The sequence below is a fragment of the Artemia franciscana genome, chromosome 13 (genome assembly GCF_032884065.1).
Source record: "Artemia franciscana chromosome 13, ASM3288406v1, whole genome shotgun sequence".
Taxonomy (NCBI): domain Eukaryota; kingdom Metazoa; phylum Arthropoda; class Branchiopoda; order Anostraca; family Artemiidae; genus Artemia; species Artemia franciscana.
Window position 1 is genome coordinate 9,253,680 of NC_088875.1, and position 27,718 is coordinate 9,281,397.

Sequence of the window (27,718 nt, forward strand, 5' to 3'; positions counted from 1 at the left end):
GTAATTTTCAAACTTTTGGGTAGGATTAAAAAAATGTCCATTGTACTTCAAACAAGAAGAAAAGTTACTGAAACGTACCATGTTGTAATAAATGAATTTTTTACGCAAAGACGAAAAGATTTTAAAGATACTAGATAGATAGATAGATAGATAGATGGAGAGAGAGAGAGAGAGAGAGAGAGGAGAGAGAGAGAGAGAGAGAGAGAGAGAGAGAGAGAGAGAGAGAGAGAGAGAGAGAGAGAGAGAGAGAGAGAGGAGAGAGAGAGAGAGAGAGAGAGAAGAGAGAGAGAGAGAGAGAGGAGAGAGAGAGAAAGAGAGAGAGAGAGAGAGAGAGATCGGTATATTTAAAAGCTATCGTAGCATAGCTAAATTCAGTTTTTTTTTTACAAAATCATACATTAAAAAAAAATCACATACTACAACTCAGCATTGAAAATTGATGTGAAGAAAGGCACAAATGAGTTGGCGTAACGATTAGTTCGTACTTTAGGGGGGGGGGTAGAAATTTATTTTGTAACCGAGTTCGGCTATTGGGAGGGGCTGGTTCGGGCAGTAGTGACCGGCGGCTCTTATTGGCTAGGACGGATTTTCCAAATTGCTGAATAAGGTGTTCAAGCCGGACTTCAAGTGGAGATAAATTTAATTTAGCGAAGGCTTGATCATAGGGTATGTCGCGCTTTCGGAGTATAATCCTTGTTCCTTTTTTCTGGACGGACTTTAAGTCGCGTAATAGGTACGCTGTGCGGATAGCAGATGGACCCACACCGGGCACGCGTACTCGAGCAACGGGCGAACATAACACATGTAGGCATGGAGAAGACTTTCAGTATCACACCCAAAACACCTCATTTTGGTAAGTGTCTGAAGGCTCACATTAGCCTTGTGGACGGTTAAATTAATATGGGCACTGAAACTACAGTCACTAGTGAAAGTTACTCCTAAGATTTTTATTTTGTTCACAATCTAGAAAGGGACTAGAGGCATATCTATATTCCGCTTCAGAGGGTTGAAACGAATTATCTTCGACTTGGCTACGTTTATGGTAAGATCATGACTTGAGCATTCGGTCTTTAGCTGATCAAATAACTGGTCTGAAAACTGCTTTATTATGATAGTGTTTTCGACCAGGTAAGCGAGCACTATGGACAGATCATCTACAAACTTGTAACGGTCGTCGTGATGATTAAGCAGGGAATTAATTACAGCCAGGAAAATTGTTCCAGCTAATTTCGTGCCTTGTGGGGCCCTGCAAGAAGTATCTGACCATGATGAATCCGAATCGTTTTCATGTAGTGCAAAGACATTTTTTTTTCGGCCAGTTAAGAAGTCAAGTACAAGGCCAAGGGTGCGTCGTTTGGCATCCATTTCCTGGAGATTCAAACCTGCAGTCAGGTGGCGGATTAGGTCAAAGGCCTTTCTGAAATCCACTGCGCAAATGTCGACGAAACAGCTACCTTTTCCCAGCCACTGGAGGATACAGCCAAACATCCGTACTAGGTAGATTATAGTACTGCACTTGAGGAGCCCACCGTACTTGAATTTATCAATACGCCCATGAATTTGTTACAGAAGAAACTTGAATATGAAGGCCTCAGTTACTTTCACCAAGCAAGGTGTAAGTGAGATCGGGCGGAGATCGTCGCATGCACTTTTTTGGAATAATTCTAAAATAAGCCCGTTTCCACTATGACGGGAAATAGCCGGAAACAAAACACTCGTTTATGATGCTGGACAGTTGTAATGCCATGAAGGCTGTATATTCATGTATCAATTTGCCAGGTAATTCACCAGGGTATGAAGATGTATTCGGTTTGATTTTCCGTAATTCCCTGTAAACGTCCAACTCACTGACTATTATATTGTTCTCAGGCTCATATTTTTCAAGTATGGTGGGCTTTTCATCAGTCGTAATAGGTGGATAGGTAGTGCAGATCTTGGTGAAGAATTTGCTCACTTCTTCTGCACTGATTAAGTACCCATCATCATTACTGATCTTTACACTGCTGTCAAAAGCTTGGCCGGTCACTTTTTTCACAGCGTTGTGCCACTTTTTGGGGTCTGAAGTAAGTAATTGGTAGGGCATGGTTTCACGACCATAGCGAGCTTTAGCTTTCTTTACCAAAAAGACTATTTGATTTCGCAGTTTCTTGCCGTTGATAATATCACCACAGGAGTAGAGGCGAGACCTCTTTTATTAGTGATTTAATAGCTGGAGAGATCCATGGTTGTCGTATTCACTAACAACAAACGATTTTGTTGTCAAGATCTTTAGGTATTGACAGTATAAAGTGGCATTGAAATCGGATACCTTAGTATCCAAGGGCTCGTTACTGTACACTTCGGGGAAGTCATATGTGCCAATCCATCGACCGTATTCACAGATGGTCGACTCCATACAAGGACGAACAATGACACGGGGTAGTTTGGGCCTTGGTAAGGACTCTCTTGCTTTCCACAGAATTGCGTTGTGGTCTGACATGCCAACAGGACCAAGAGAAAAGGGAGGGGGATTAGAAATCATCACAATTTGTGAGTATAAGGTCCAAAATGCCCCCCAAAGAGTGGGTGGGTATGTGCACTACTTTTTTTTAAAGACAAACAAGATGATAACCAACTCTTCTTGGTTTGGTTAAAGTCTCATCCTATAATAAAAGCTGGACTGCTGTATATACTTCTCAGGTGATCAATAGTCGTTTGGAGGTGGAAAACTAAGTCACCACGGTTTCTGGCACTTTCCAGGTATACTGAAGCGACTATAATACAAGAAAAGCGACGGAGAAGAGATTTTGGTTGGCAAATAGCCAAGATTACTTCATGAGCTGGATCAAATAATTCCGGTAATAATTTGCAGGGGATGTCTTTCCGTATGTACAAGGCAACACCTCCACCTAGTCTAAGCTCACCTCGATCAGCACATGTGCTCAGGAGAATTTTATAGCCTGCCATATGACCTGACAACCTATCAAGATTCCACGTTTCTGTAAGAATTGTGTCAACACTGTGGTTTTTAAGTTAGCTTTAAGGGCAGGAAAATGTGATATCGCGCTTTGCAAAGACCCAAACCAACCATTCTAAAACCATATGAAACATTGAAAGAGTATATTCTTTTAACGGCTTTGGATGGCGCTTAAGTGCACGCGCACATTCTTAGGGGAGGAATAAGTTGAGAGGCATTTCCTAAATAGAGGGGGGGGGGGGGAGGGCCAATACAAGAAATGTGTATTTTAGGCCACGATTGGAAGTTTTTCAAAGGAGAAAACAACTTCAACATAGTCTCATAATTGCAAATTTGCCAAAGGCTTGCATGATTAATAGGCCAGAAGATCTCGTGGTTTGATCACTACAGTAGGAAATTTTGACTTTGCCAGGTCGGTTCCCATGTACAAGCGCACAAAAATAAATCCCCAGCATGCTATCACGAGGCCTCAGTTTCCACAACAATAGCTAACTCCAAATTTTGGATTAAACAAAGATGGCGGCATTATATCTCAAAACTACAATGCTTTAATAGGAGTTTTCTGAAGTCGAAATTCATTTGCATCTGATGCCTAAGTGTAAAAAATTTGCAATAGCTTTTTCTATTCCATTTTTAATTTTATTACTCTACTTGACATATATCTTGAATCCCAGTTTGACAACTTTCTGAACAGGAAATACTTTTGCATCTAATTTTAAAAGATTTTTCCTTGCTTTCTCCAAGCTATTCTCAATTTTCTGTCTCTACTTGACACGCATAATATTCTTGACTACAAATAAAACTTTGTTCATGTTGGATGACTAAGCTTAGATTTGAGCCCATCCAAAAACCAGAACCTTATAACTAGTTTCAGGAACAAATCTACCAGGTAGCCTACATAACACTGGACTGTGAACATACCTTTCTATCGATTCCTCGGCCGTCGGCTTGTCGAAAATGGAACTTCAAGGTTTCTTTACCATCATCGGATGAGCCCTTTAATTGACTAAACTTGTATGACCATTCAGGTCCTTCAGAGGCAGCAAAAATAAAACCATCATTCCAGTTTAAGGTTAATGTACCCTCTAATCCATCGCACATAACGGGAAATGATTTAACCTAAAAGAGTCATTGGATTTAACATGGAATAAAAAAAAAAAAAAAAAACAACAACAACAAAAAGACACAATAATAATAATACATACTGACCTTTATGGGGACAATACGCCCCCCCCGGGAAAAAAAGAAGGCATCAAAGTGTATAGAAATAGGAAAATGAAAAAATATTTTTACTTAAATTTGGGTAAAAACGAGGGACAAGGTGGCACTTGTCACAACCGAGAAGTTTATCGGTGGCGCTCAGGCTGACCCTTAAGCAAAAAGTTACCTTTGATTAAAAAAATTGATGACAAAACTTAATAGTTTAGTAGTTTACGGTTACGCATGCCTTTAGTACTTCATATAAAAGCATTATCAGATAATGGACGTTATGGTTATTAAAACTTAGATTAAAACAGGAATACTACAAACGAGAGTAGCTGAAAAAAGACCATAGGATTATTAGATAAATTATATGCTGCAAACAGTTCTTGGAGAAGTTTTCGGCTATTTACAAAAAGAGAGAGACAAAAAAATCTGTGTACTGAAATTTTGCTTCCAGGAAAATCCAGAGTGGAACACACCCTTCCGGTTTATATTTTGTTCCTTCTTATATTCCATGTATGCTGTACAAAATGTCTATAATAGTTAACTTGTCTTAGTAGCTTGGAGAAGTGGAGTACGCCTTGTCTTTTTTTTTTCAAGCTAATTCTTAGCTGTCAGAGTAGCTGAATTATAATGGTCAAAACAAGACTATATTTTCTGCGCATACTTTCCACAATATAAATATGGCAAGTTGTAAATACTTCGTTTGATTAGCACGAACTTTGAAAATACAAAGCATGTATGTAACAGCTGTTACCCTGGAAAACTGAAATTAGAGAATGGTGACACTATTCAGTGAATATCAACAAATACCAATAAATGAATGAAAGATAGACTATTTGGTTATATTCCACTATATTCAGGTAATCACTGGTCTATGGCAACAATCACAGATATGCTCTGATGGACAATGGAACAAGAAGCCTGTTTAGATACGAATAATGAGGAAATTTCCTTTTTCCAAGTTTAGCAATTTATTATGAAATCATTTATTAGCAAGAAGTTTTCATGATAAGAGAAATATGTCATCGTGAAGCTATTAGTCTTTTTCACAGCCCAATGAATTAGGGTACGAAATAAGGGAGGGAGGACGGATTTTTGGTCTTTGTGCCCCTAGAATCCCAAGATTTGTACTATTTTTCCTACAGTTTCTTATACTATGCTGTGCTATGCTTTCTGTTAAGCTTATGCAATGTTTGCTAGTCCGTGCAACATTTTTTTTTAATTTATTTTTTCCGAATACCCAAAATTATGCCGAATGGATCGGAGAATAGATAAGTGAATTGGGATCTTCTTAAAAAAAAAAAATATCCACATTAATTGCGAGTAAACAGAAGAGATTTTTTTTTACTTGTTTTTCAAGAAAGTACTCTTAAATACTTTTTGGATTGACTCCTACTAAAAATAAACGCATACCAATATTGGGATACAGATGATTAAAACGCTAAAAACAATTAATTATAAAAGAACTTAAAACTACCTTAAAAACTTGATGAAACGGACTTAGTGTTATGCTGCTAGAGATACATTTTTTGCTATACATTACCTGAAAGATGCGCCAGAATAGGCCACGGAAAAAAACACATACCTAAAGAATTGTAAGTTAAAACAAAAATATTATAAATAATATATGAAGCTGTAATTTTATTTTTAAATTTATTCAAATTGGTAAATTATCGAATGAAAGTAATGGGTGGCAATAGTAAGTTCATGGTATCAAAACCATTTAACGAGGTTAGTTTGACGACAAACCTTAAAAGCTCGGGCAACAAAAAGAGTAGCATGTCCTTTTCAAATATTTTTAACTTCGTGAGCCCCAGCTATATTGTGTTTAAATATAATCTTCAGTAATCAAGTCATATCTAAATTATACCCTATTCGATGGGATGTTGATAGAGTCCACGACAGCCTTGACATAGTCAAACCCAAGGCTCAATTAAAAAAGCCAATCAGGATATACAAGGTGACATTGGAAATTTTCAAGACAGGCACCATCACCATCATAGCTACAACTGCCTGTTTGTACGAAAGTGATTGCTTGATCTTTCTTTGATCCGTGTTGAAACAAGCATCGAGATATCCTTGCTCAAACTTTTGAAGATAAATTTTTGACCGAATCATAACTTTCTTATCTGAGTTACAGATTCAAAGATATGCACGAGTCAGGCGAGGGTTATCATCGGTGATCGGCTGCGCTTCCACATAAAAGAAAAACTAAAACAGTGTGGAAGTCCACAATTTAGTACAAACAGAAAATAAACTCGAAATTAGTGTGATGGCTGAAGACGTGAATTTGAGATTCTATAATCTTAAATGGACATTCATTTCCGAACATGAATGGAGTGTGCGTTAAGCTTATTCTAAAATTGCCGTTTGACGAGTAGAAGCAGTTCCGACTTGAATGTCCCAAAAATTGCCAATCAAGCAGAAATGGAGAATTCTTGAATTTTAACTATTATGACACTGTTATATCACGCGTTATAGCAGATGACGAATCTCGGGTTTTGGGTAAGACCCAGAAACAAATGTCCAATCCTCTCAGTGGAAGAGACCGGATTCACTGTGACCGAAGAAAGCACGACAAGTCGGTCAAATGTGATGACAATGTAGGTGTTTTTTTTATTCTTTGGATATTGTACCTCATAAATATCCCCTAAAGAGCAGAAAGCTACCCAGAAATACCACAAAAGTGTCATTTAGCATTTACGCAAAAAAGTTCGACAGAAAAGACTTGTCCGCTGGAGAGAAAAGAATTGGATCCTTAATCCCAACAAAGCACCCGCACATTGTGGGTTCTTGATCCAGGGAATTTTGTCTAAAATCATTATTCCTCCGCTTGTGGAGCCCCTTAACCTCAAAATTTGGATTCTGCTGACTTTCACCTACTTCCAAAATTAAAATCACCACTGAAAGGAAAAATAGTTGACACAATTGACGACGCCCAAGCCAATACGCAGTGAGTTCTTTGCACCTTTACGGAGGACAATTTCCAAGAATGCTTCCCAACGTGGAAACACCGTTTGAATCAGTGTGTTCATTCAGCAGGAAATGACTTTGAAGTTAGTTCATTGAAATAGCCTGTAAAGACAGCCGTTTTCAAATTACAAACCCAGTCTTAAGACTTTCCAATCACACCTCACACGCAACAGGCTAAATCAGAAAATTAGAGCTTTGTCTATTGACCATGAACACTACATTCCACAAAGGAATAGGACAAAGTCCTTGTAGACCCAAGTTTAGTCTTAGACGAATAAACGCAAAGCATCGTCATCTTTGCCTCATGAATAAATCGCAAGCATTAAAATCAAAACGCAGTTTAAAGAAATCGCAAATATTGAAAAAACAAAAACAAATTAAGGAATGATCAGATGAAAAAGTTTGATTTAAAACATAACGCAAATATTTTTATCAAACACTGAACATCAGTAAATGTAAAAATCTGCACTTACCGATTCCAGTGAGAAAGAATGATAACAACTATTATTTGGGGCATACTCCATATGACAGTGTAAATTTCATAATTCTACAGATTCTAGCTTTTCACAGCAACAATTGACTCCTTGGATGACAAAATCTGAAGCAGTAATTGCCATATTGATATCACAAACACTGGTAAGTATGTTCGAACTAAAATATTATTTAGAGAACATTTCCTATTTAATAGGCAATTTCTGGTTTAGTTTGTTCTCACAATTTATAAACAGGTCAAAGTTCATTTTATGGATTCCCATTTTAAAATTTATTTTTTTCAATGTAAACGTCTATGTCCTATATGCTTCTAAATTGTAGCTACTGATACAGTTTAGCTTATAAATGTATATGCGACATAAATATACATTTAAAATATACATAAATATAAATAAATAAAGTTAAAAAGACGGACCAACAGAAAAATTGAAAATAAAAAAGCAGAACAAAATAAACCAAAAATAAAGGTAACAGTGTAAAACCTAAGTGGAATAAGAATGACTAGAAAAAAAAGAAGAAGTGAAACCACGTTTCAAAATATTCATTTCAAGGAAGCCCAACAACCTAACACTCACTGGTGGTCGATTGCCGGTCAGCATGCAAGAATTCCCAGGTAGTCTAGCAAATGGACTACATCCAACTTACCCCAGTTCTGATGGCCGAACTGGTCATTGCCCGATGCCAAGCATTTTCAAACCTTAAGAAATCTTGACGAGTCTCGACGCTGAAATACCGAGATTCTATTAGGCTCTCCTCAATTACTTGCAAAGTAAAGCAGTTAGGTCTATCATCTAGGTGTTCTGAATCCCGTAACGGCCGGAACATGACTTCAAGGACTAAAAAAGCTTTGGCTGTAGTATTCCAATCATTCACATCAACCTAAAGGATTATAAAGTTGAATTGGATTAGGAAAGAAAATATTGAAGGCACAGTAGTTACTTAAACGAGCCTTTTAGAAGCTACTTGTAATCTGATTCATTTTTTAGCGTCAAAGCGTATAATTAACTCTGAAATTCATACAGTAACAAAAAAAAAAAAAAAAAAAAAAAAAAAAAAAAAAAAAAAAAAACAAAAAAAAAACAACAGAATATAGCATCATTACAGAAAAAAAGAAAAAAGTATTGGTCACCCAAAGTCAAAATTTTTCTTTAGAGGCTAATTTACTGAAGTCGATTCTAAACTGCAAAAAAAGCATTTTAACGACTGAGGCCTGAGCAAACAAAACAACAGTCTTGATCTTTCTAACCAGAAGAGCAGTGCATTTAAACCAAAAACAGTAAAAATTTATTATAATTCTTTATCAAATGTTTCTTTTATGGAATTGATCAAGCTGTCCTTGAAATGACACATGTACAAATATTCTAGGTAACACTTTGGATTCTAAATCTGATAAAGCTTTTTATTTTGGTTTAGTATTTAAGTTTGAACGAGAGATAAGGATATGCTTACAATGTTAAGTGATAAAAGTTGGTAAATATTCCTACATGACTATGACGTCGACAAGACATTGATAAATACTGACTAGGGGATGGCAGAAAACTATTTTAGTAACCATAAAATTAGATGGATACATCTTGTAACGGATGTTTTATCACTTCGAGCAAGACTACTAACTTTGAATTTTGAAGTATAGCAGTACTTAAATTTCAATAATAAAAAAAAAAGTTATCAGCCAGAGTTATCAGACTGACCATATCTCAAACAGTAAGCAATACAAAATATGCAGCTAAATCCCGCTTTCTAGGGCTATAATGAGAGAAAGATTGAGATGGTTAAGACACATTCTGCGGATAAAAAATGACAGATTTCTAAAGATTTCTTGTCGGCCATCCGTCTAGGGCCAGATGAAAAGCAGATTATCCCCAAATGGGGTAAGAGGATATCGTAAGGAAAAATTAAAGGGAAATAGGAACTTCTTGAGAGGGTGTGAAGAGGGAGGCTTTAAATAGACTGGAAAGGAGGAAGAGCACGCATAGCTATACTGGTCCCAGGCGGCTTGGTGCTGATGTGAGTTGTTAGTAGTAGTAGTGGTAGTATCAACCCTAGATGCCCTAAAATTGAACTTATTCTTAACTTATTTTTGATAATATACAGGGTGGTCCATAAAATTCCATAAATGGAAAGAAAGGCTTGTTTTTCACGTATAAAAACTTGCTAAGAAAAAAAAAGAGAAACTTACAGAAGATAATAAGATAAGAGATATTTGTTACATGTTTCGAAATTTATCATCCCCTTCATGATACGATACTCTAATCAATCAAACAAATTAACCCTATCAAACACGCTAGATTTATTGTAAGCAAAAGGTTTTGCTCCACGGAAGGGAGCGTCCAAACCCTCCCTAGCCGTTCAAACCGCCTACGGTTCAGCGCCCTAGATTTCCTTCCTTTTACATCTAGCTTGGTTACTTAAGTGAGCAGGACCTAAACAGTAGACTGTATGAAGATGTAGGCAAGAAGAAACGCTTTAGAAAATAGGACGCAACAGTAGGTGTTAAAATTAGGCGCAACTTAATTGTAGGCTAAGATCAGCCAGGAAAAATTTGCTAAATGTCGAGGCACTGCGACTCCAGAAGAAGGTAGGGCAGCTAAACAGTTCCATTGAAAATTTTGGGAAGATGCTTTTAGAGACTATTTTTCATACAATGTTTGAATACAATTATCGGGGTTATTTGTCTTAATTAATCAGTTGACAAAGCAGCATCGCAAGGCACACGTGCTGGGGTAAGGGAGCCCACAGGCACAGTCCCTTGAAAATATTACAATTGGATGGTTTTGTAATGATAATTTTAATTATAATGATATTATTTATAATGATATTTTTAAAATAATTTTCATATAGCTCTCCATTTTTTTAATGCTATGTGGAATTTTCTTCAAAGCCATCGGATATAAGTTTTTTAGCACGTGAGCCTAGTCCTTTCACACTGTATTACAGCCCAAACTGATACTGGTCTCTGGCGGGTCAGTAATTGATAAGACTTCTGATAAGACTAAGTCTTATATTCTTTGAGTCATTACAAGAAAGGTTTCCATGATGGGAAAGCCTTTTGTCGTAGTTCATTTCCACATTTCCAGTCTTTTTGTCACGAAATTTCGACGTAATTCCTGGAAAGGTTTTAGTGAAAGTAATAAATTATATAAATGCCAAATGAGATAAATCTCAACAATCCTTATGGATCCGGATCCTCCCAAAAGAATTCCCCATTTCCCCAACACATTCGGCTCTATATCGACAGATGGCCACCCTGAGAGCTCTTCACGCTCCAGAGACACATAACGGACACCGTAAAATAACTAAAAGTAAAAAACTGTGTTCCACTAGAAAAGTGTTCATGAAAGGTTTTCCAGGTCATATGGTCGTAAGTGAAATGACATCATTCTACCTCGAGCCTAAGCTATTCTACTTTAACATTTTCACTACTCCCACCGTCTTTACTAATAATACTACCAAGGTAAATGAAGCTGCCAACTTGATAAATCTTTTCGTTACCCAACGTCACCTTTTCATCTTCACTTAGTCCTAGCCTTAGTGGCTTAGTCTTCTTCACATTAATTTTCAAGCCTATTCTAGCACCCCGAACTCGCAAAACCTCTAAAAATTCATTCATTTTGCTCACACTTTCATCTAATATGCTTAAATCATCAACATAATCTAAGTCCAGGAGTGTTTTTCCTCCCCATTTGATTCCGTGGTCTCCAATTGTCTTTCCTGTGCTGCTTAAGACGAAGTCCATCAAAATGATCCATATAAAGGGGGATAGAACACAACCCTGCTTAACTCCTGATTTAATACAAAACCAGTTGCTAACCTCATTTCCTACCTTAACCGCAGCAGTATTATTCTCGTACATAACACAAATCACTTTATTGAATTTTTTTGGTATACCATATAAGGATAAGACCTTTGCTAACGCTCTTCTATCAACAGAATCGAAAGCGTGCTCATAATCGATAAAACTGAGGAACAAAGGTGTTTGACAACGAAGGGATTTCTCAATTATTAACCTAAGAGTGAAAACTTGGTCGACACATCCTCTACCTTTTCTGAAACTGCACTGTTCTTCCCTTAAAACTTTGTCTACAGCATCTCTCAGTCTAAAAAGTATCATATTACTCAGTAATTTGCTACCTACAGAGACCAGACTAATGCCTCGATAATTACGACACTCACTCTTGTCACCTTTCTTATACAGTGGTTTAATTAAGGTTTTCCTAAAATCATTAGGTACTTCCCCTTTTTCAAAAATCATGTTCATAATCTTCAGTAGCTTATTCCTAACCTCAGAGCCACCATATTTAAGAAACTCATTTGTCACACTATCAGCATCTGGAGCCATATTATTTTTTAATCCTTTTAGTACTGTCGCTAGTTCTTCCTCACTATACAAATCTTCCTTCACATGCATGGTATCACAAACTTTTTCATTTTTATCTATATGTTTCCCTGCAACTGTATCTCGGTTTAGCAGATTCTCAAAATGTTCCACCCATCTTTCTTTAACTTTTTCCTTATCACTAATTGTGGCCCCATTTCTATCTTTAACTGGGACTAGTCAGGATTGACCACTCTCTTTCAATTTATTAACATGCCAGTGTAATATTTTACTATTATGCCGTTTAGCCACATCTTCCAAATCCTCAGCAATTTTATCCATGGCCTCCACTTCACATCTCCTGAGTCCATATTTTAGTGGTTTCTCCACTTTCTTTACACACCTTTTGTTTTCATACGACCTATCACTCAGATAATTCTTGTAAAAACCCCTTCTACTCTCTATTAAACCTAAAGCTTTTTTCAGTAATATTCCTCGTTGCAGTCTTAGCACTCTTCCCTAAGACACCATCATCAGCTTCACAAATTGTTTTTTTTTTAAATTATTCCATCCATCTTCCACATTGTCGAGTTTCAAACTCTCAAGTTTAGTATTCAACTGTTCCTGGAAGTTTTTTCTCAAATTTTCATCCTGGAGTCTATCAACATCATAATTTTCCGGGAGGTAGTTACCCTTCCGAAACTTCAGCTTTAAATTAACCTTAGACACTACTAGATGGTGATCTTTACTTTTGAAATTAATAACAGCACTCCTATACACCCTAGTATCTTGTATTGATCCTGCTAATCTTCGGTTTACAATAACATAATCAATAAGGTTTGCTGTCTTATCATCACGTGAATATCATGTCAACTTATGGGCCATTTTGTGACCAAACACCGTATTGGTTATAACTAGGTTGTTATACCTACAAAATTGCAATAGTCTACAGCCATTACTGTTTTCTTTTCCTACACCAAATTTACCTAGGCTGGGATACCATCTATCCCTATTTCTGCCAACCTGGGCATTAAAATCTCCTAGAAAAAACACCATATTTCTACCTGGTACCCTGTCTATTTGCTCCTGTAACTGCAAGTAAAATTCATCTGAGTCACTAGTATCTCCATTAGTTGGTTCAACAGGGGCATATACTACTATAACTGATACCCTGAACTTCTTAGTCATAAAATGAGCAATTAGTATTCTATTATTAATACCTTACCAGCCTAAAACAAAACTTAGCAGCTTCCTTATTCATCATGAACCCTACTCCCTGTCTATGTACCCCATCCTTCCTGCCTGAGTAAACAAAGCCTATGTCACCTAATTTCATGTTTCCTACCCCTGAGATATGAGTTTCTAAAACTCCTAATAAATCCAGTTCAAACCGTCTGAATTCGTCAGTCAAAATGTCGATGCGATAGTCATTTTTTAACGTCGTAACATTTTAAGTTCCAATTTTCATGTTCTTTAAATCTTTGACATTATTTTGGCCTCAGGAAAAGCAATGATCCCAGGATACAAGTGCAGGACGGGGACCAACATATCTTCTCAAGTCTACACTGAAGCGCTTAAGGCGGCTTAGAATCGGACAGCAAGAAGTCCCTGGGACCTCCAATAAGTTGGAGGCTTTGTGCAATCTTGGACCCATCTTGGTCACAACATGGTTTTCAGCACTGGGCGATGCTCTTCTATCAACAAGAGTCGAATGCGAGTGCTGTGTTTTTTACTAGGCTATAATTTTCTCAAAGGGCGCCACTTCTCAAGTGGGAAAATTTGACCGCAAGTTTCCCAGTCTTTCAGGTACCCCGAAAGGGTCGATGCAGCCCTTTACAGAGGCCGTTGTCAATAAATCTGGATCTTACGCCCTGCCGCAGTTGTCCTCCTATAGAGGATCCTCCAACGATGGTGTTCTGCATCACCATGCAATTTAACCCATTACTGGGAGAAGGTTTGTAACTCATGTGACGTGTGGACACGCCAGTGGGCCCTGTTGAGTGTAAATATGAGGGGCCTTCTTCCTCCTCCACCTGTATTTATGACCCCAGGAGAGGTTTTTTTTCACAGTTAAAAAAGTTTGGAAGAACAGAAAGATAAGTCTGCAAACCAAGATTAGAATATTGGAAGCTACAGTGATGACAGTAGTCAAATATGGCTCTGAAGCATGGGTGCTCCGAAAACCAGATGAAAATTTCTGGGTACCCGGCTGACTGACCGTATTTCAAACAGTAGGTTGTACGAAAAATGTGGTTCAATCCCGCTTTCTAGGGCTATAGTGAAAGAAAGGTTGAGATGGCTAGGCCACATTCTGCGGATGAAGGATGACAGATTGCCGAAGATTGTCCTTTTTGGCCAACCGTCTGGGGCTACACGGAAAGCAGGTCGTCCTTGCCTGGGTTGGGAGGATGTCATAAATAAAGATTTAAAGGAAATGGGAACTTCCTGGGAGGGTGTAAAGAGGAGGCCTTGAATAGATTAGGTTGGAGGAGGAGCGTGCGTAGCTGTGTTGGCCTCAGGCGGCTTGGTGCTGCAGTGAGTTATTAGTAGTAGTAGTAGTGCACAGTCCTAAAAAGAGCAAATGCCATATTTGTTTCTCACTCACTTGGACTATCCGTCTTGGCTTTTTCTACAATTAGCCAAGGCTTGATACCCGCAACTGCTTGATTTTGAATCAAAGGACTTCTATCTATCAACAAGTAAAATGACATCATTTTTATAAAATCCTAAAAAGGACTCCCTCACTTGGACTACGAGAAGGACAACGAAATTTTCCATTACTTTTCTTCTTTTTTCAGAAGAGTATCTAGGTTAAAAGCCATGCGCAAAGCTTTTGTGGAAAGTGTTTTCATGCTGAGCCGTGAACCGTTACTATGCTCAAGAATGGAAGAGCTTATTGTTGTGCTTTTGCTAGTACATTTTACGTAAAGCATCTTACTGTTTAAATGTTTTAAGAAGCAACAGGTGGCTCATTTATTGTACTCATAAATAGTGGCACTGTAGCACTATAAAACTTTAGCGTAAATAGCAAGGGGCTGAGAAGAGGGCAGCTGACTTCATATACGGAATCATTTTGTTCGTTTCCAGTTTTGATTTTGCTCTTTACATTCATTTGAAAAAAAAAATGGATTGTATTTTTTGTTTAATCATACGTACTTAATTACTTTAATCATACAGTCCTAAAAATACCAAATGCCATATTTGCTTCTCACTCACTTGGACTATCCGTCTTGGCTTTTTCTACAATTAGCCATGGCTTGATACCCGTAAATCCTTGATTTTGAATCTAAGGACTTCTATCTATCAATAAGTAAAATAACATCATCTTTATACAATCCTAAAAAGGACTTATGCCGCATTTGCCTCTCACTCACTTGGACTACCTATCTTGGCTTTTTCTACAATTAGCCATGACTTGATGCCCGCAACTGCTTGATTTTGAATCAAAGGACTTCTATCTATCAAAAAGTAAAATGACATGATTTTTATAAAATCACTAGCTGTTGGGGTGGCGCTTCGCGCCCCCCCGCGCGCGTAAGTCGTTACGCGCCATATTAGTTACGCGGCATTGTAGTTGTGTCCCTGTGTCCCACCTGTGAATAGAGATAGATATATATATATATATATATATATATATATATATATATTTTTAACTACGTAAAACATGCGAATATACAACATTCTTCGCTGTCCCATCGTCTATACATATAAATAGATTGTCAGGTTTACTGACTCTTGAACATGCAACATATAATTGTCCATGGGAAAAACAATCCGTATTCAGATCTATACCTCATTATTATAATGATGTGTCCCTGTGTCCCGGTCGTCATTTATATTCCCTGTGTCCCGGTCGTCATTTGTGTCCCGGTGTCCCAGTTTGTAATTTCTCTTTGAGTGTCCCGGTCGTCATTTATATTCCCTGTGTCCCGGTCGTCATTTGTGTCCCGGTGTCCCGGTCTGTAATTTCTATTCGAACAATCCCTGTGTCCCGGTCGTCATTTATATATCCCGCCGGTGCCCCCGTCGTCCCCGTTGTAGTTGTGTCCCTGTGTTCCGGTCGTCATTTATATTCCCTGTGTCCCGGTCGTGATTTGTGTCCGGGTGTCCCAGTCTGTAATTTCTCTTTGAGGTTCCCGGTCGTCATTTATATTCCCTGTGTCCCGGTCGTCATTTGTGTCCCGGTGTTCCGGTATGTAATTTCATCAGTTGACAAACAACTTCACAACGCATACAGCTCAGTCCTTAAAATGACGTCAGTCGACAAACATGACGTCAGTCGACACACAAACATGACGTCACTCGACACACACACACACACACAGACAACTTATTTATATATATATAGAAGATAAAAAGGACTTGTGCCGTATTTGCCTCTCACTCCCTTGGACTACCTATCTTGGCTGTTTCTACAATTAGCCATGGCTTGACGCCCGCAATTGCTTGGTTTTGAATCAAAGGACTTCTATCTATCAACAAGTAAAATGACATCATTTTTATACAATCCTAAAAAGGACTTATGCCGTATTTGCCTCTCACTCACTTGGACATGCTATCTTGGCTTTTTCTACAATTAGCCATGGCTTGATGCCCACAAACTGCTTGATTTTGAATCAACGGACTCGGCCTCGCCCTTCAGCCTCGACTTTTGCTGGGCAATTTCAAAAGAAATAGTGAAATATAGTGTAAGCAAGTCAATTGAATTTCAGAATTTCCAGCCACTGCACGCCAACACTATATTAGTTTTACAAAATAATAGGCAGAGGAAAATCTGACATACTCCCCGATTGCATTCGACCAAATCATTGATCAAACAGTTCGTCATAACGAACTGTACGAAAGGAGCCACTCGTGCTAATTAGTAACCAAAACTCTAAAAAAGAGGTTTGAAAAGAATATATACATCAAAACAATTAGTTTTTATGCTGTTTCTAAATATGTGAAACTCAATAAAGTACTAAGGACATCAAAATGAAAACATCTTTTGTTCCCTCGCTCCAAATAAGTCCTCTAGAGTATCTAGTTTAAAAGCCCTGCGCAAAGCTTTTGTGAACAGTGTTGTCATGCTGAGCCGTGAACCGTTGCCATGCTCGAGAATAGAAGAGCATATTGTAGTGCTTTTGCTAATAGGTTTAACGTAAAGCATCTTACTGTTTAAATGTTTTAAGAAGCAACCGGTTGGTCGTTTATTATACTCATAAATGGTGGCACTGTAGCACTATACAACTTTAGCGTAAATAGCAAGGGGCTGAGAAGAGGGCAGCTGACTTCATATAAGGAATCATTTTGTTCGTTCCAGTTTTGATTTTGCTCTTTACATTCATTTGAAAAAAAAAATGGATTGTTTTTTTTGTTTGTTTAATCATACGTACTTAGGACTGGACACCTTGAGAGAATTTTGTAAATTTGTCAAGAAAAGTTGGTCGGTAGATCTTTTGGAAGATTTTGCTTTCCAATGGCATATCCTTTTTTATAAGAAAATAAACAGACTAGGAAGAAATCTCAATTGAAAATGAAAGTTTTGAAACAATACGTACAGTTAACATATTATGTTATCCCAGTCAGCAACGTAATATTTTTTTTTTTGGGGGGGGGAGGGAGGTCATCAAAAAACTACATAACACTTAAATTATACGGACAACATGAACAAAATCTTGAGATTTGTTTTGGAGGGGCGGGTCTTTCCGTCAAGAGAGCCTTCAAAGTCTGTGCTATCTGGTCCTTGATATTTCTAGTTTAGTCCCTTAATACTACAGACAACTTTGACAGTTCTGCTTCATAATAAATGAAAATAAATTGTATTTTTGATGGCAAACAAATGAATAGATGAAAATAGAGATATAAACAACATGTTTAGACGGCAAAAATAGTGAGCCTCTTGTAAAAGTATTGTGTACAATGAGAAACAATATTTAATAACTGAAAATTTATAAGGAAAGACATTGTCAGAGATGATTTATTCTAACTTACCGGAGGTTCTTTGAAAAATAAAACAGCATCTCCTTTTAAACCTATAAAAACTGGTAACCATAAATAGCCATTACTTGAAATATTTTGAGCTTCTGAAGATGGCACTCGTTCATGGATCCACCCAATGTAAATAACTTGCTCTACACCGGGCAATAGCCGGTTATGCAACGTCATCTGAAAAGAAAGAAATAACATAACCAACCCGACACATCACCCAGAGATATCATCACCTGAAGTAAATCCAGCACTTGGATATGATGATAGTGATGTATTAATGGAGCAAGTAGTTGAATTGCTATGCGAACTTAATTGTAATAACGCACCAAACCTACAAAGTAACAAACTTAATAGTCTTTCGAATACGATGGTGTAGAAACCTGCTTTAGTGTTAGCAGAATCCCTAACCACTCTTTTAAATTTGTGTTTAAAATATAAGGTGTCTTAAACCTTGGAAAAAGTCGATAGTTAAATTGTTGTACAAGAAAGGAGAAAAATCAGAGTTTAAAAATTACAGACATAGTAACAAACACTTCTCTCTTTTGTAGAATTTTTGAAAAAATATTAGCAGTCCGCGTTCGAAATTATTTTTAAGTTAATAATCTATGGAGTAAGCTCAGCATGGATTTAGTAAAGAAAGTGGTCGTCAGTCCTACTCCCGTTTGCGGCAATATCTGATCGTTTCAAGTGTTAGTTATTATATGACTTTATTTCCACTCGTCTTTGGTTTGAATATAGTTTGTATTTTTCTTTAAAAACATTTTTTTTAGAATCAGTCATTTTTAATTATATTTTCATTTGTTTTTAAAAGACGTTGTTTTTTATTGGCTAATTGCAGGAATATTCCTGCATAAAATAATGTTTTTTTTAGTTTTTCTTTTTAGGAATTATGATTTTAAGGTTGGAAAATTCAATAGGAATTTTTAAATAACACTAAGTTTATTCAAACGATCTTAATAATAGTTTCACTATACAATTTTGGGGGGATGATGAGGGAAAATGTTATTCAAACGGATTGAAAATTTGCCCAACATTTGGCCTTATATAGGGCTGAGGCAATCCTGGTCTCCATCCTCTTATAAACTTGAATATAAACGAATATTGATCCAAAATTTTAATAAAAGAATCTTATTGTAATATTTTTGTTGTTGTCACTACTTGCTTGGTTAAATAAATGTATTTCAAGATCACTTAATAAAAGTTAATAAATGACCTCTATTAAAAAGAGTACCTTTAAGTTTTAACTCAAAAAAACACCAGACCGTTCGCTAGATACTGCAGCTATGCTATTTCGGTGACCTGAATACATATGAGTTCTTTTGGATTTCCTCTGTCCCCTCTCCTAAGTTAAGACTTGAGATCTACTTGACAACCCCACCCCCTAGGTCTCCGTGAAAGATACAACGCGATCCCCAAAGCGGTTCTCGAAAAAAAACTCTATATGTAAACAATTGGCAACTGTTATAATTTACAGCCCTTGCCCCAGATTCTGCGGGGGTGATGTCATTCACAAAGACAAATATTCTGAACCTTTTGATGATTTTCAAAAACAAAATCTCAAGATTTTTGTCCGATATCTTGGAGACTGCGGGAAATAATAATAATAATAATAATTTATTTATAACCCACAAAATACATTAAACTGTGGAGTAAACACACAAAAAAAGAAAAAAACAAGACAAAAAACATAACAACATAAATAACATAGCAGCATAACAACATACAACATAAGTAAATTACCTCAATTCAAAAAATGGCCAAAGAGGGTCAAAAACACCAATCATTTGCCGAGTTTTAAGACATATATCTTTAGATAAATGTTTCAGTCGCGAGGGCGCATCAACGATGTCAAATTTAGAAACGACTGTATGATTCCGATACCACCGAGGCAGACGCAGCAAATACTTGCAATACTTAAAATATCCTGAGCGTGTTTTCTTTGTATCCTTCTTGCGAAGGAGGAAAGCAAAACCAGAAAGATAAAAAACAGCAGGGGCGCAAAAACTAGAATAAAGACGGCATAGTCCTTTTCGGTTATACCGACAACGATTTGGTGAAATTTTCGCGTATCCAACCCGCATACTTTTCAGCACGCTGGACGTAATAGCGGAGCAAGTAGACGAAAGTGACGTGGAAAAAGAGAGACCCAACCATTTAATACTTGCTGAACATGGTATAGTTGAAGAACCCAAGCAAAGAGGTGATGCTGATGGAGGACTCCCAAAACACAAAAACTCACATTTGGAGGCATTAACTGAAAGGCCTACTGTGGATAGTGCGGCTGAAAGCCGGTAAAAGTTGGTAATTAGACTATGTTTTGTCCGGCTAAGAAGCAGAACATCATCAGCATATGCAACGTGGCTAATGCCTAAATTATCATTGTAAAAAATTGATGGTTGAAGACACGAAGCTAAAACACATTTAAATATGCTCGGGGATAACACGGCACCTTGCCTAACGCCTTTTTTAACAGGAATATACTCCCCTACAGTACCATTCCACTTCACCCTAACTGAAGAATTAGCATACCAATACTTAAGCACGGAAACAACAGAAAGGTTAACACCTGAGGCTGCTAGAGAAAACAAAGCATTTGAATGAATTACATTGTCAAAAGCACTAGATATGTCAACAGTCAAACAATACAGGGGACTTTTTTGAGCAACAGCTTGTTTCATTAGCCGACCCACTATATGGTGAGCTTGAACGCAGCCCATACCTTTTCTAAAAACCAAGCTGGAAGGGTTTAAAATTGCACTTGGAGTTAATGGCCGGTAGCAGTACATATTCAAATAGCTTACTAACAAAACAAGACACAGTGATAGGACAGTAATTAGAGCAAGCCCTGGGGTCCTTACCCCTCTTGACTATGGGAGATATACAACCGGACAAAAAACTATCTGGCACAACGGACTGTGCCAAACACATCTGAAACAATAACTGCAAATGCTTCAGCAGTTCAGGACAATCATAAGCAAAAAACTTGAAGCAAAGACCATCACTATCAAGAGACTCAGACTTATTCACTTGCTTAAGAGCTTGGAGTATAACACCAGATTCCACCGACAACACTTGAGATTGGTTGATACGGATTGGGAGGATTGAGTTGACAAGCTTTGTAAAATGATTTTGGAGATTTATATTAAATGAAAGGAAAATATATTTTTAATGATAAACGAAGTCACATAGCCGAAGAGACGAATTAATTGGAGGTGAACACTTTACACTGTTTATAACACGATCCCAAGATTTCTTGTCACAAGGACCATCCCAGGCATTCAGTCTCGCTCTACGCAGGGAATATTTGTACTCTCGTTTGGTTTTCTGTTTTATTTGATGTACTAAATCAGAAGAAGGGCGATCACAGGCTATCCACATACGGAGCCAGAACTTAGCTTTTAGTTTAGCCATCTTCACTTTAGGATCAACTTTCCAAAAGGGATTGCAAGTACCTGTTCGCACGCACTCGGAGGGGACAGCTTTTTTAGCGGCAGACTTTGGACAGAACACTATTTGCTGATAATACGAGTTGATATCTATCCGAGTTGAAGTTGTAGATATAGATGTTTGCAATAAGTGGAAAGGCACTTCAATAGATGAAAATAACTGGGACAATGTCAATACATAAAGTGGAACATTGGTATTTTCCCAATTTAACTTTGAGAACCATTTGGGAGAGTTACGTTGCACAGAGATTGCCATGGAGCAAGATAGTTGGCACGTGATTGGTAAATGATCGTCGTCAATTTTAGAGTCGTCCACATGAACTATTGATGAAAGTAGAGTTGAATCTGACACAATTACATGATCAAGGTTGGAAGTAACACCACCACGATTGTGAATATAAGTAAATAGAAGATCTTCATCAGCAAGATGGAATCCTCCGGGTAGTGAATCGAGAAAGATTTCAGATCGGTCAGAATTAGATAATGAGTCAGTGTTCATGTCGCCGGCGAGAACCCATTTGGCATTTTGTTTTGAAAGGTCGCTAAGTAGTATTCGCAGGCGATTACATGCTTGTGAAAAACTAGACAATGACTGCACAGTCTTTTTATTACAGGGGAAATAAATGTTTATAAATGCGGTATCACCACTTTTTATCGCTAAGATGTTAGCGTCGCTTTGCAATAATATCGGCTGAGTCTTGTGTCTGAAATAGATGGCCAGACCTCCTGATGGTCTACCACAGGTTTTCTGGGCGGCTCTCAAGACGGTATAATGTGTCCGAAAACGCTTTAGGCTATCAACATTCACTTTAGAGAGAAGGTGCTCCTGTAGAAACACAATATCATTTTCAAGCAGCTCACTAATCAGTAGATCCTTGTCTTTTGTACCATTAATATTAAGGGACACAAAGCTAAACGGAGTTTGAGCATTCATTTATTAGCGTTGTTGAGAGCCGATCGGAGAACTTTGCATTTCAGACTAAAACTTACGTGTTCCATAGTGCAATTTGCACATTTTGGCGAGGCTTGGCAAGGGTTTTCCTTGGAATTCACATGAGGGCCAGAACATCTGGAACACTTGGGATGTGCTGCTGAGCGGGGACAAGCTCCAATCAGGTGATCAGTACTTTGACAGCGAAAGCATCGACGCGGAATGGATTGAAAGGGCTTAGCGCGAAAAATTTCGTACCCAATACGGATTCCAGACTCCAGTACCGCGTTCAGAGCGGTTTTGTCGATAAACTCGAGGCGAAAAGTGCGAGAATTGCCGATTTGATTAGCACTAATAAGTCCTTCCACTGAGGCCTCTAAATCAGCTCTTGAATAGTTATGGGGTATTTCACGGACAACAGCTAAAGGCTTTTTATCAATTACTTTGGTTTCAACGTTTGGAATGGAGCTAGTAACAGCTGCAGCCAGCGTGTCGGCTGAGCGCTTATCACGTACCATCACAACCCAGCTTCTGCTGTGAGGCTTCGATTTCAGATTTACGATCCCGTCGTGACCATCCAACGTTTCGAGCTTGCTCATGCGAAGGATAGGGTCGCTGAGCTCCGGGGGTGGGTTTCTTACAACGACAGCGTAGGACGGTTTTTTCGTGTTTTGAGTAGGGGCTACAAGCTTAGACTGTCCCTCAGTAACCTTGGACGCAATATCACGCAGCTGTTCAAGACAAGAGTTCACCTTGGCACTGAGGGTACTGAAGGAATCAACAGGGATCATTGGCACTTCGCTGGGACATTTGATAACAAAGTCCGGAAGCTTTATGTTCTGGGAATCGCACTTTACAAGCGAAGAAATAATGTCCGAAGCACAGTTTAATGCAGCATTGGCTCCTACGCGCTTCGATGGGACTTCATTCGGAAAAAGCTTTAAAAAAAGCAATTTACGGGTCTCACAAAGAGAAGAAGACTCGAAGAAATCGGCCATGTACTCTTTTATCGTATCGGGCGAAACTCCTTCAGCAAGATTTTTCTGTACAAACCATAGGATAGGATTGTAGAAAAGTTTATCTTCGCACCAATTACCATTTCCCATTTTCTCTAGATTGAAGGTTCACTTGCGAGAGAAGTAAGGGAAACGTTGGAGGCTGCCTACCTTGTCCCCGCAATTTAAGGGACAAGCCCGGCAGGTACCACGGCTCTTGCAAACAGCTCTCCCCAACCCTTCTGCTTACTTTTCACCTATCACCTTTATCGTAACGCAATCGTCTATAATATCGGAAATTATAATTATTTTCGCAACTGCTTAATCCTGACCTATATCATATATAGGTCATGAAAATATCGATAAGAGAAATCACTGTTCCCAAGGGAATTTTCACTCAAGTCTGAAAATAATCCACTTATTTATAGTTCTTTGGACACTGAATTAATTATTATGAAAATATTGGCTATAGGTCAAGTAGAGACGATAATCCTTTACCAAATATTAGGGATAGGTTCAATCCAAAAAGAGGTCCTCACACCTTGAACTCTGAATCAATACTGATTCATGAAATGTAGCCAAAATAGGCGTAGAAAGGGAGCTGGCAACCCTTAAATTATTCTCGACACTAACAAAGGGCAATAGACTCCTAATTCAGGAGCCTATCCCTGTTCCTGGGATATTGCAAATATGGTATTTTGATAACCCGGATGCAAATAGTGTCTTTTGACTTAGGTCTGCCTTTTTTTATATCGTAATTCAACGTCCACTTGCCACTCCCACGAAATTCCTTGAAAGTTTCAACTAAATACCCACAGCTGTTCCATGATATTGCAGCTATGCAATTTATACAAAATGGCAGCAAATAATGTCTTTTAATTTTATCGCTGGTTAAACGTGAATAAATCCTAAGTTCTCAAGATATTACGGTCCATAAGTGTTCTTTTTAACTGACTAGAGACAAAAGATTTTTAGCCTCTTTCTTGCTGTACCCCTTCCTTTCTCCAACACTACCTGAAAGTTTCAACTTCATCCCCCTTGCCGCTCTTCATCCCCCTACATTCCAATGCTCCCTTAAATTTTCAACTCGATCCGTTAGGCTTGTCCTTAAGGCGCAAAAAACACCTACAAAATTGTCAATATCGCATAATCAAAAGAGAAAATAAACCTTAAGCACAAAATTAAATACATATCAAAATGAATTTCAAGTACAAACATACACAAAATAACACACAGTTCCTTCGAATTAGTTTTGTTCCTTATATAATCACAAGAAATTTGCCAAAGTTTTCATTACAGCACGTTTTTTAGAGTTGCACCGCCTTGTTACTAAAAACAAGGTCTATGTTCAATAAAAAGAACTCAAGACGTTCTTGACGCTAAGGCAACAATTGCGAGGGAACTACTGCCCCAAAAGTTAGAAAAGCCACAACCTAAAACAGTAATCAAAATTTCTTACTCTGAACTTGCAATTCTTTATTTTCCTACTTTTTTGGCTAATACAGAAAATAAAATACACGAAAATGCTATTAATCTTTAGGATCTACACCGAATTTTAATCTTCAAAGTGGCACAGGAAAAAACCCGTACGCGGCTCTATACTTGAACTAGTTGCTCTTTTTCTTAAAGTAAGTTTTGATCCAAAGCATTGAAACAGACCATAAATACCCTTCTTTTTTATAAAAATAAAGAGTGCTTTTCCTACAAAAAATTAAAAATTAAGCCTACAAAATTGCTGAATGTCTGACCTCTGAAGCGTTAATAGATTGAATGGCATCTGAAATATGTCTGATCCACTGAGATAAAGCAGCAGGCTCAAGAATCGTGATAACACCAGTGCTTTTGCCACCAGTGCCACGAACTTCAAAAGCGTTTCTTCTCATCTGATCAGTACCGTATATATACCGAGTTATATATGCAAACTTCAACGGGACTAGAAAACAAAATTAAGCAAATTTGAACATTCTTGAACATTAATAATGAGCTAGACAAGATCCTTGTGCATGGTTCCACGGCGTACGGGTTGTCACGTCTGCTTTGAGCACAATAGGCTACTTGTTTAATCACCGATCTAACTTATCTTCTGTTTTTATTAAATAAAAAAAAATTCGGCAGGAAAGAGTTGAGAAAGGCGGAAAACAGCAGTAGAAGCTAAAAAGGTATGAGGGAAGTCTCCCAGAAGAGATGGCTCGAGAAACTATTTTTACTAATACTTTGGTAAATGTACGCTAAATTGTATGAAAGTCATTTAAATGCATGCTAGCCCCCCCCCCACCCAGAAAAATTCTCAAGCACTTGTGTTATGCCTTTCTTACAGTTACAATGTAGCACATGAAGTACCGTCTAAAAAAAAGGTTTATAAACAAAAGTTAGGTTGGTTTGGTTTGTCTTAATGTCTCTCTGAACCAATAACGTAAGATTTTGGGTTCTTCCTCCTTGATAGAATTTTGAAATCTGACAAATTTCACCCTATTTCTTGTCTCCTTGCATTTGGTTATATACCGTCTTAAAAAAAGGTTTATACACTAAAGTAATGTTGGTTTGTCTTGTCTTAATGTCTCTCTCAATTAATAACGTAAGATTTTTGGTTATTCCTCCTTAATAGAATTTTGAAATCTGACAAATTTTGCCCTATTTCTTGTTTCCTTGCATTTGGTTTGGATTTCAGAACACCAAGAACATACGCTATGGTTTTATTGGTCTTATGGAAGCTAGAAATGGTTGCATTGACAAAAAATGTGCAAGGGTTATATTATATGGTTTATCGTGGCACAAAAGATCGGGACGAACATAACGATTCATATACGTAAGAGAAACTTGAACTTGAACATGAACTTGAAAGGACTTCAAGGGTACTAGCAGAAGGTCTGTCTAGAGGTAGAAAGATGTATGATTTTCATAAAGATATCAAAAGATACGAATAGTGTCGGGAAAATCTGCCGGATCAATTTTCCTCCAACGATAATCTAAAATATTCAGAGATTTCCCCGGAAATTAGGGAGTAGTTGATTCATTGCTGTTGGCTAACAGTAAGTAGAATTGCTGTAACGCGTGATTTGGGCCAACACCACGTACCCTGCAGATTATAACTGACTGTTACACTCGGTATGGCTTAAAGGCCTGCTTATGACGATCTGTATCAGAATAATGCTTGAGAGGCCAAAGAGTCGCACACGGTTCGGAAGCCACACTTTGCCAAGCACTGAACTGGAACGTCTTAATTTACTCTTAAGTTGCATTTTAATTTTTATTGTTTTATGTACAACGAGAAAGAAAAAAGAAAGAAAAACAACAGGATCTTAACCATACCTTATCCAGTCTGACCAACAGTGAACAATCACATAAACAAGGTAAACCGACCGAAAAGTCTCTTATTACAGTTTTGGTGCCAGTACATATAAGCAACAAAAGTAACTAAGGAAAATACATGAATTAAACAGATAATCCATAGCGTGATGAGCTGAAACAGTTCATCCAAAAATTCATTGGCTTATAATATTGAGCCTAGAATGGGGCTCTACACTTTTTCAGTTTCGTGGCAATTCGAGTCTTATGACATAGTCTCGTAGATTCTTTAGAATAACCAAAAGATTTTCCTGAAGTATCACCCATATGGCACCCCTAAAATTACCCCAGAAATCTTTTGTCTCACACTTGTCTCAAAGCCTGTGTCCTTGAAGATCCAAAAACAAATTTTTAATCAATGAAAAATGCAATTTTGAAACGAGAATAGCTGTAACGATCACCGATAAAGTTAATTGGATAAAAATTTCCAAGGCATGGTTCTATGGGAACATCGTTTCCCAAACTAAGCTCGCAAACAATGTGTCAATCTGATAAAGAGAGAATAATGGAATAGTTTTCTGTTTTAAGGCCTTCAGTTATGGTCCTTACTTGATTACGTTTGCCCGGTTTGCCATCTATGTCTCACCAAAATCAGACATCTTCATTGAAAGTTTTGAAAAAGGGCTAAAAAAAAATTATCCTTGATCCTTCTTTCATTGCTTCCGAGGATGGCGTAAATTCAGCTTCATCTGACTTATTTACATGAGCTTCTAGAACCATTAAACAAGACGACAAATTTACCATGCACTTCTGACTGAAATACAAAAGTGCGACTTTCCACCACATTCATCCTCTCTACCAAGACAACTAAGAAAATAACACTATGTTAGTTTAATTAAAAAAAAACCTGAGACCCCCCTTTCAAGAAAAATTCGCTTCAGCAATGGAAAGACATTTTAATTCCTTTGTTCAGTAATTTATCCAACATTTTGACTCGCTATCTCATTGCTTGACATTCCTTTATATCTAAATGTATTGACCTGGATGTAACACTTCCTATTTTGAATTTTTATTGTTGCTGCTTTTTGTAGTTCTTTTTCTTTAAATCTTGACATGGCTTGAAGCTATTTAATACACACATTCTATTCT

At 37.6% G+C, this 27,718-nt stretch overlaps 1 protein-coding gene across 2 annotated transcripts in view; it reads right to left on the reverse strand.

The window, feature by feature from the left end:
• LOC136034485 (gamma-1-syntrophin-like) overlaps positions 1 to 27,718 on the reverse strand; it is a 66,925-nt gene that overhangs the window by 2,801 nt on the left and 36,406 nt on the right. The window contains exons 6-9 of one of the 2 annotated variants that reach the window (XM_065715700.1): positions 25,033 to 25,217; positions 17,916 to 18,089; positions 8,273 to 8,506; positions 3,878 to 4,075 (exon numbers count right to left, since the gene is read on the reverse strand). In XM_065715700.1, the coding sequence (XP_065571772.1) occupies positions 3,878 to 4,075; positions 8,273 to 8,506; positions 17,916 to 18,089; positions 25,033 to 25,217 (791 nt within the window). Of the gene's footprint in view, positions 1 to 3,876; positions 4,076 to 8,202; positions 8,507 to 17,915; positions 18,090 to 25,032; positions 25,218 to 27,718 lie in introns of those variants that run through there. The other variant, XR_010619187.1, reaches the window with a different exon arrangement.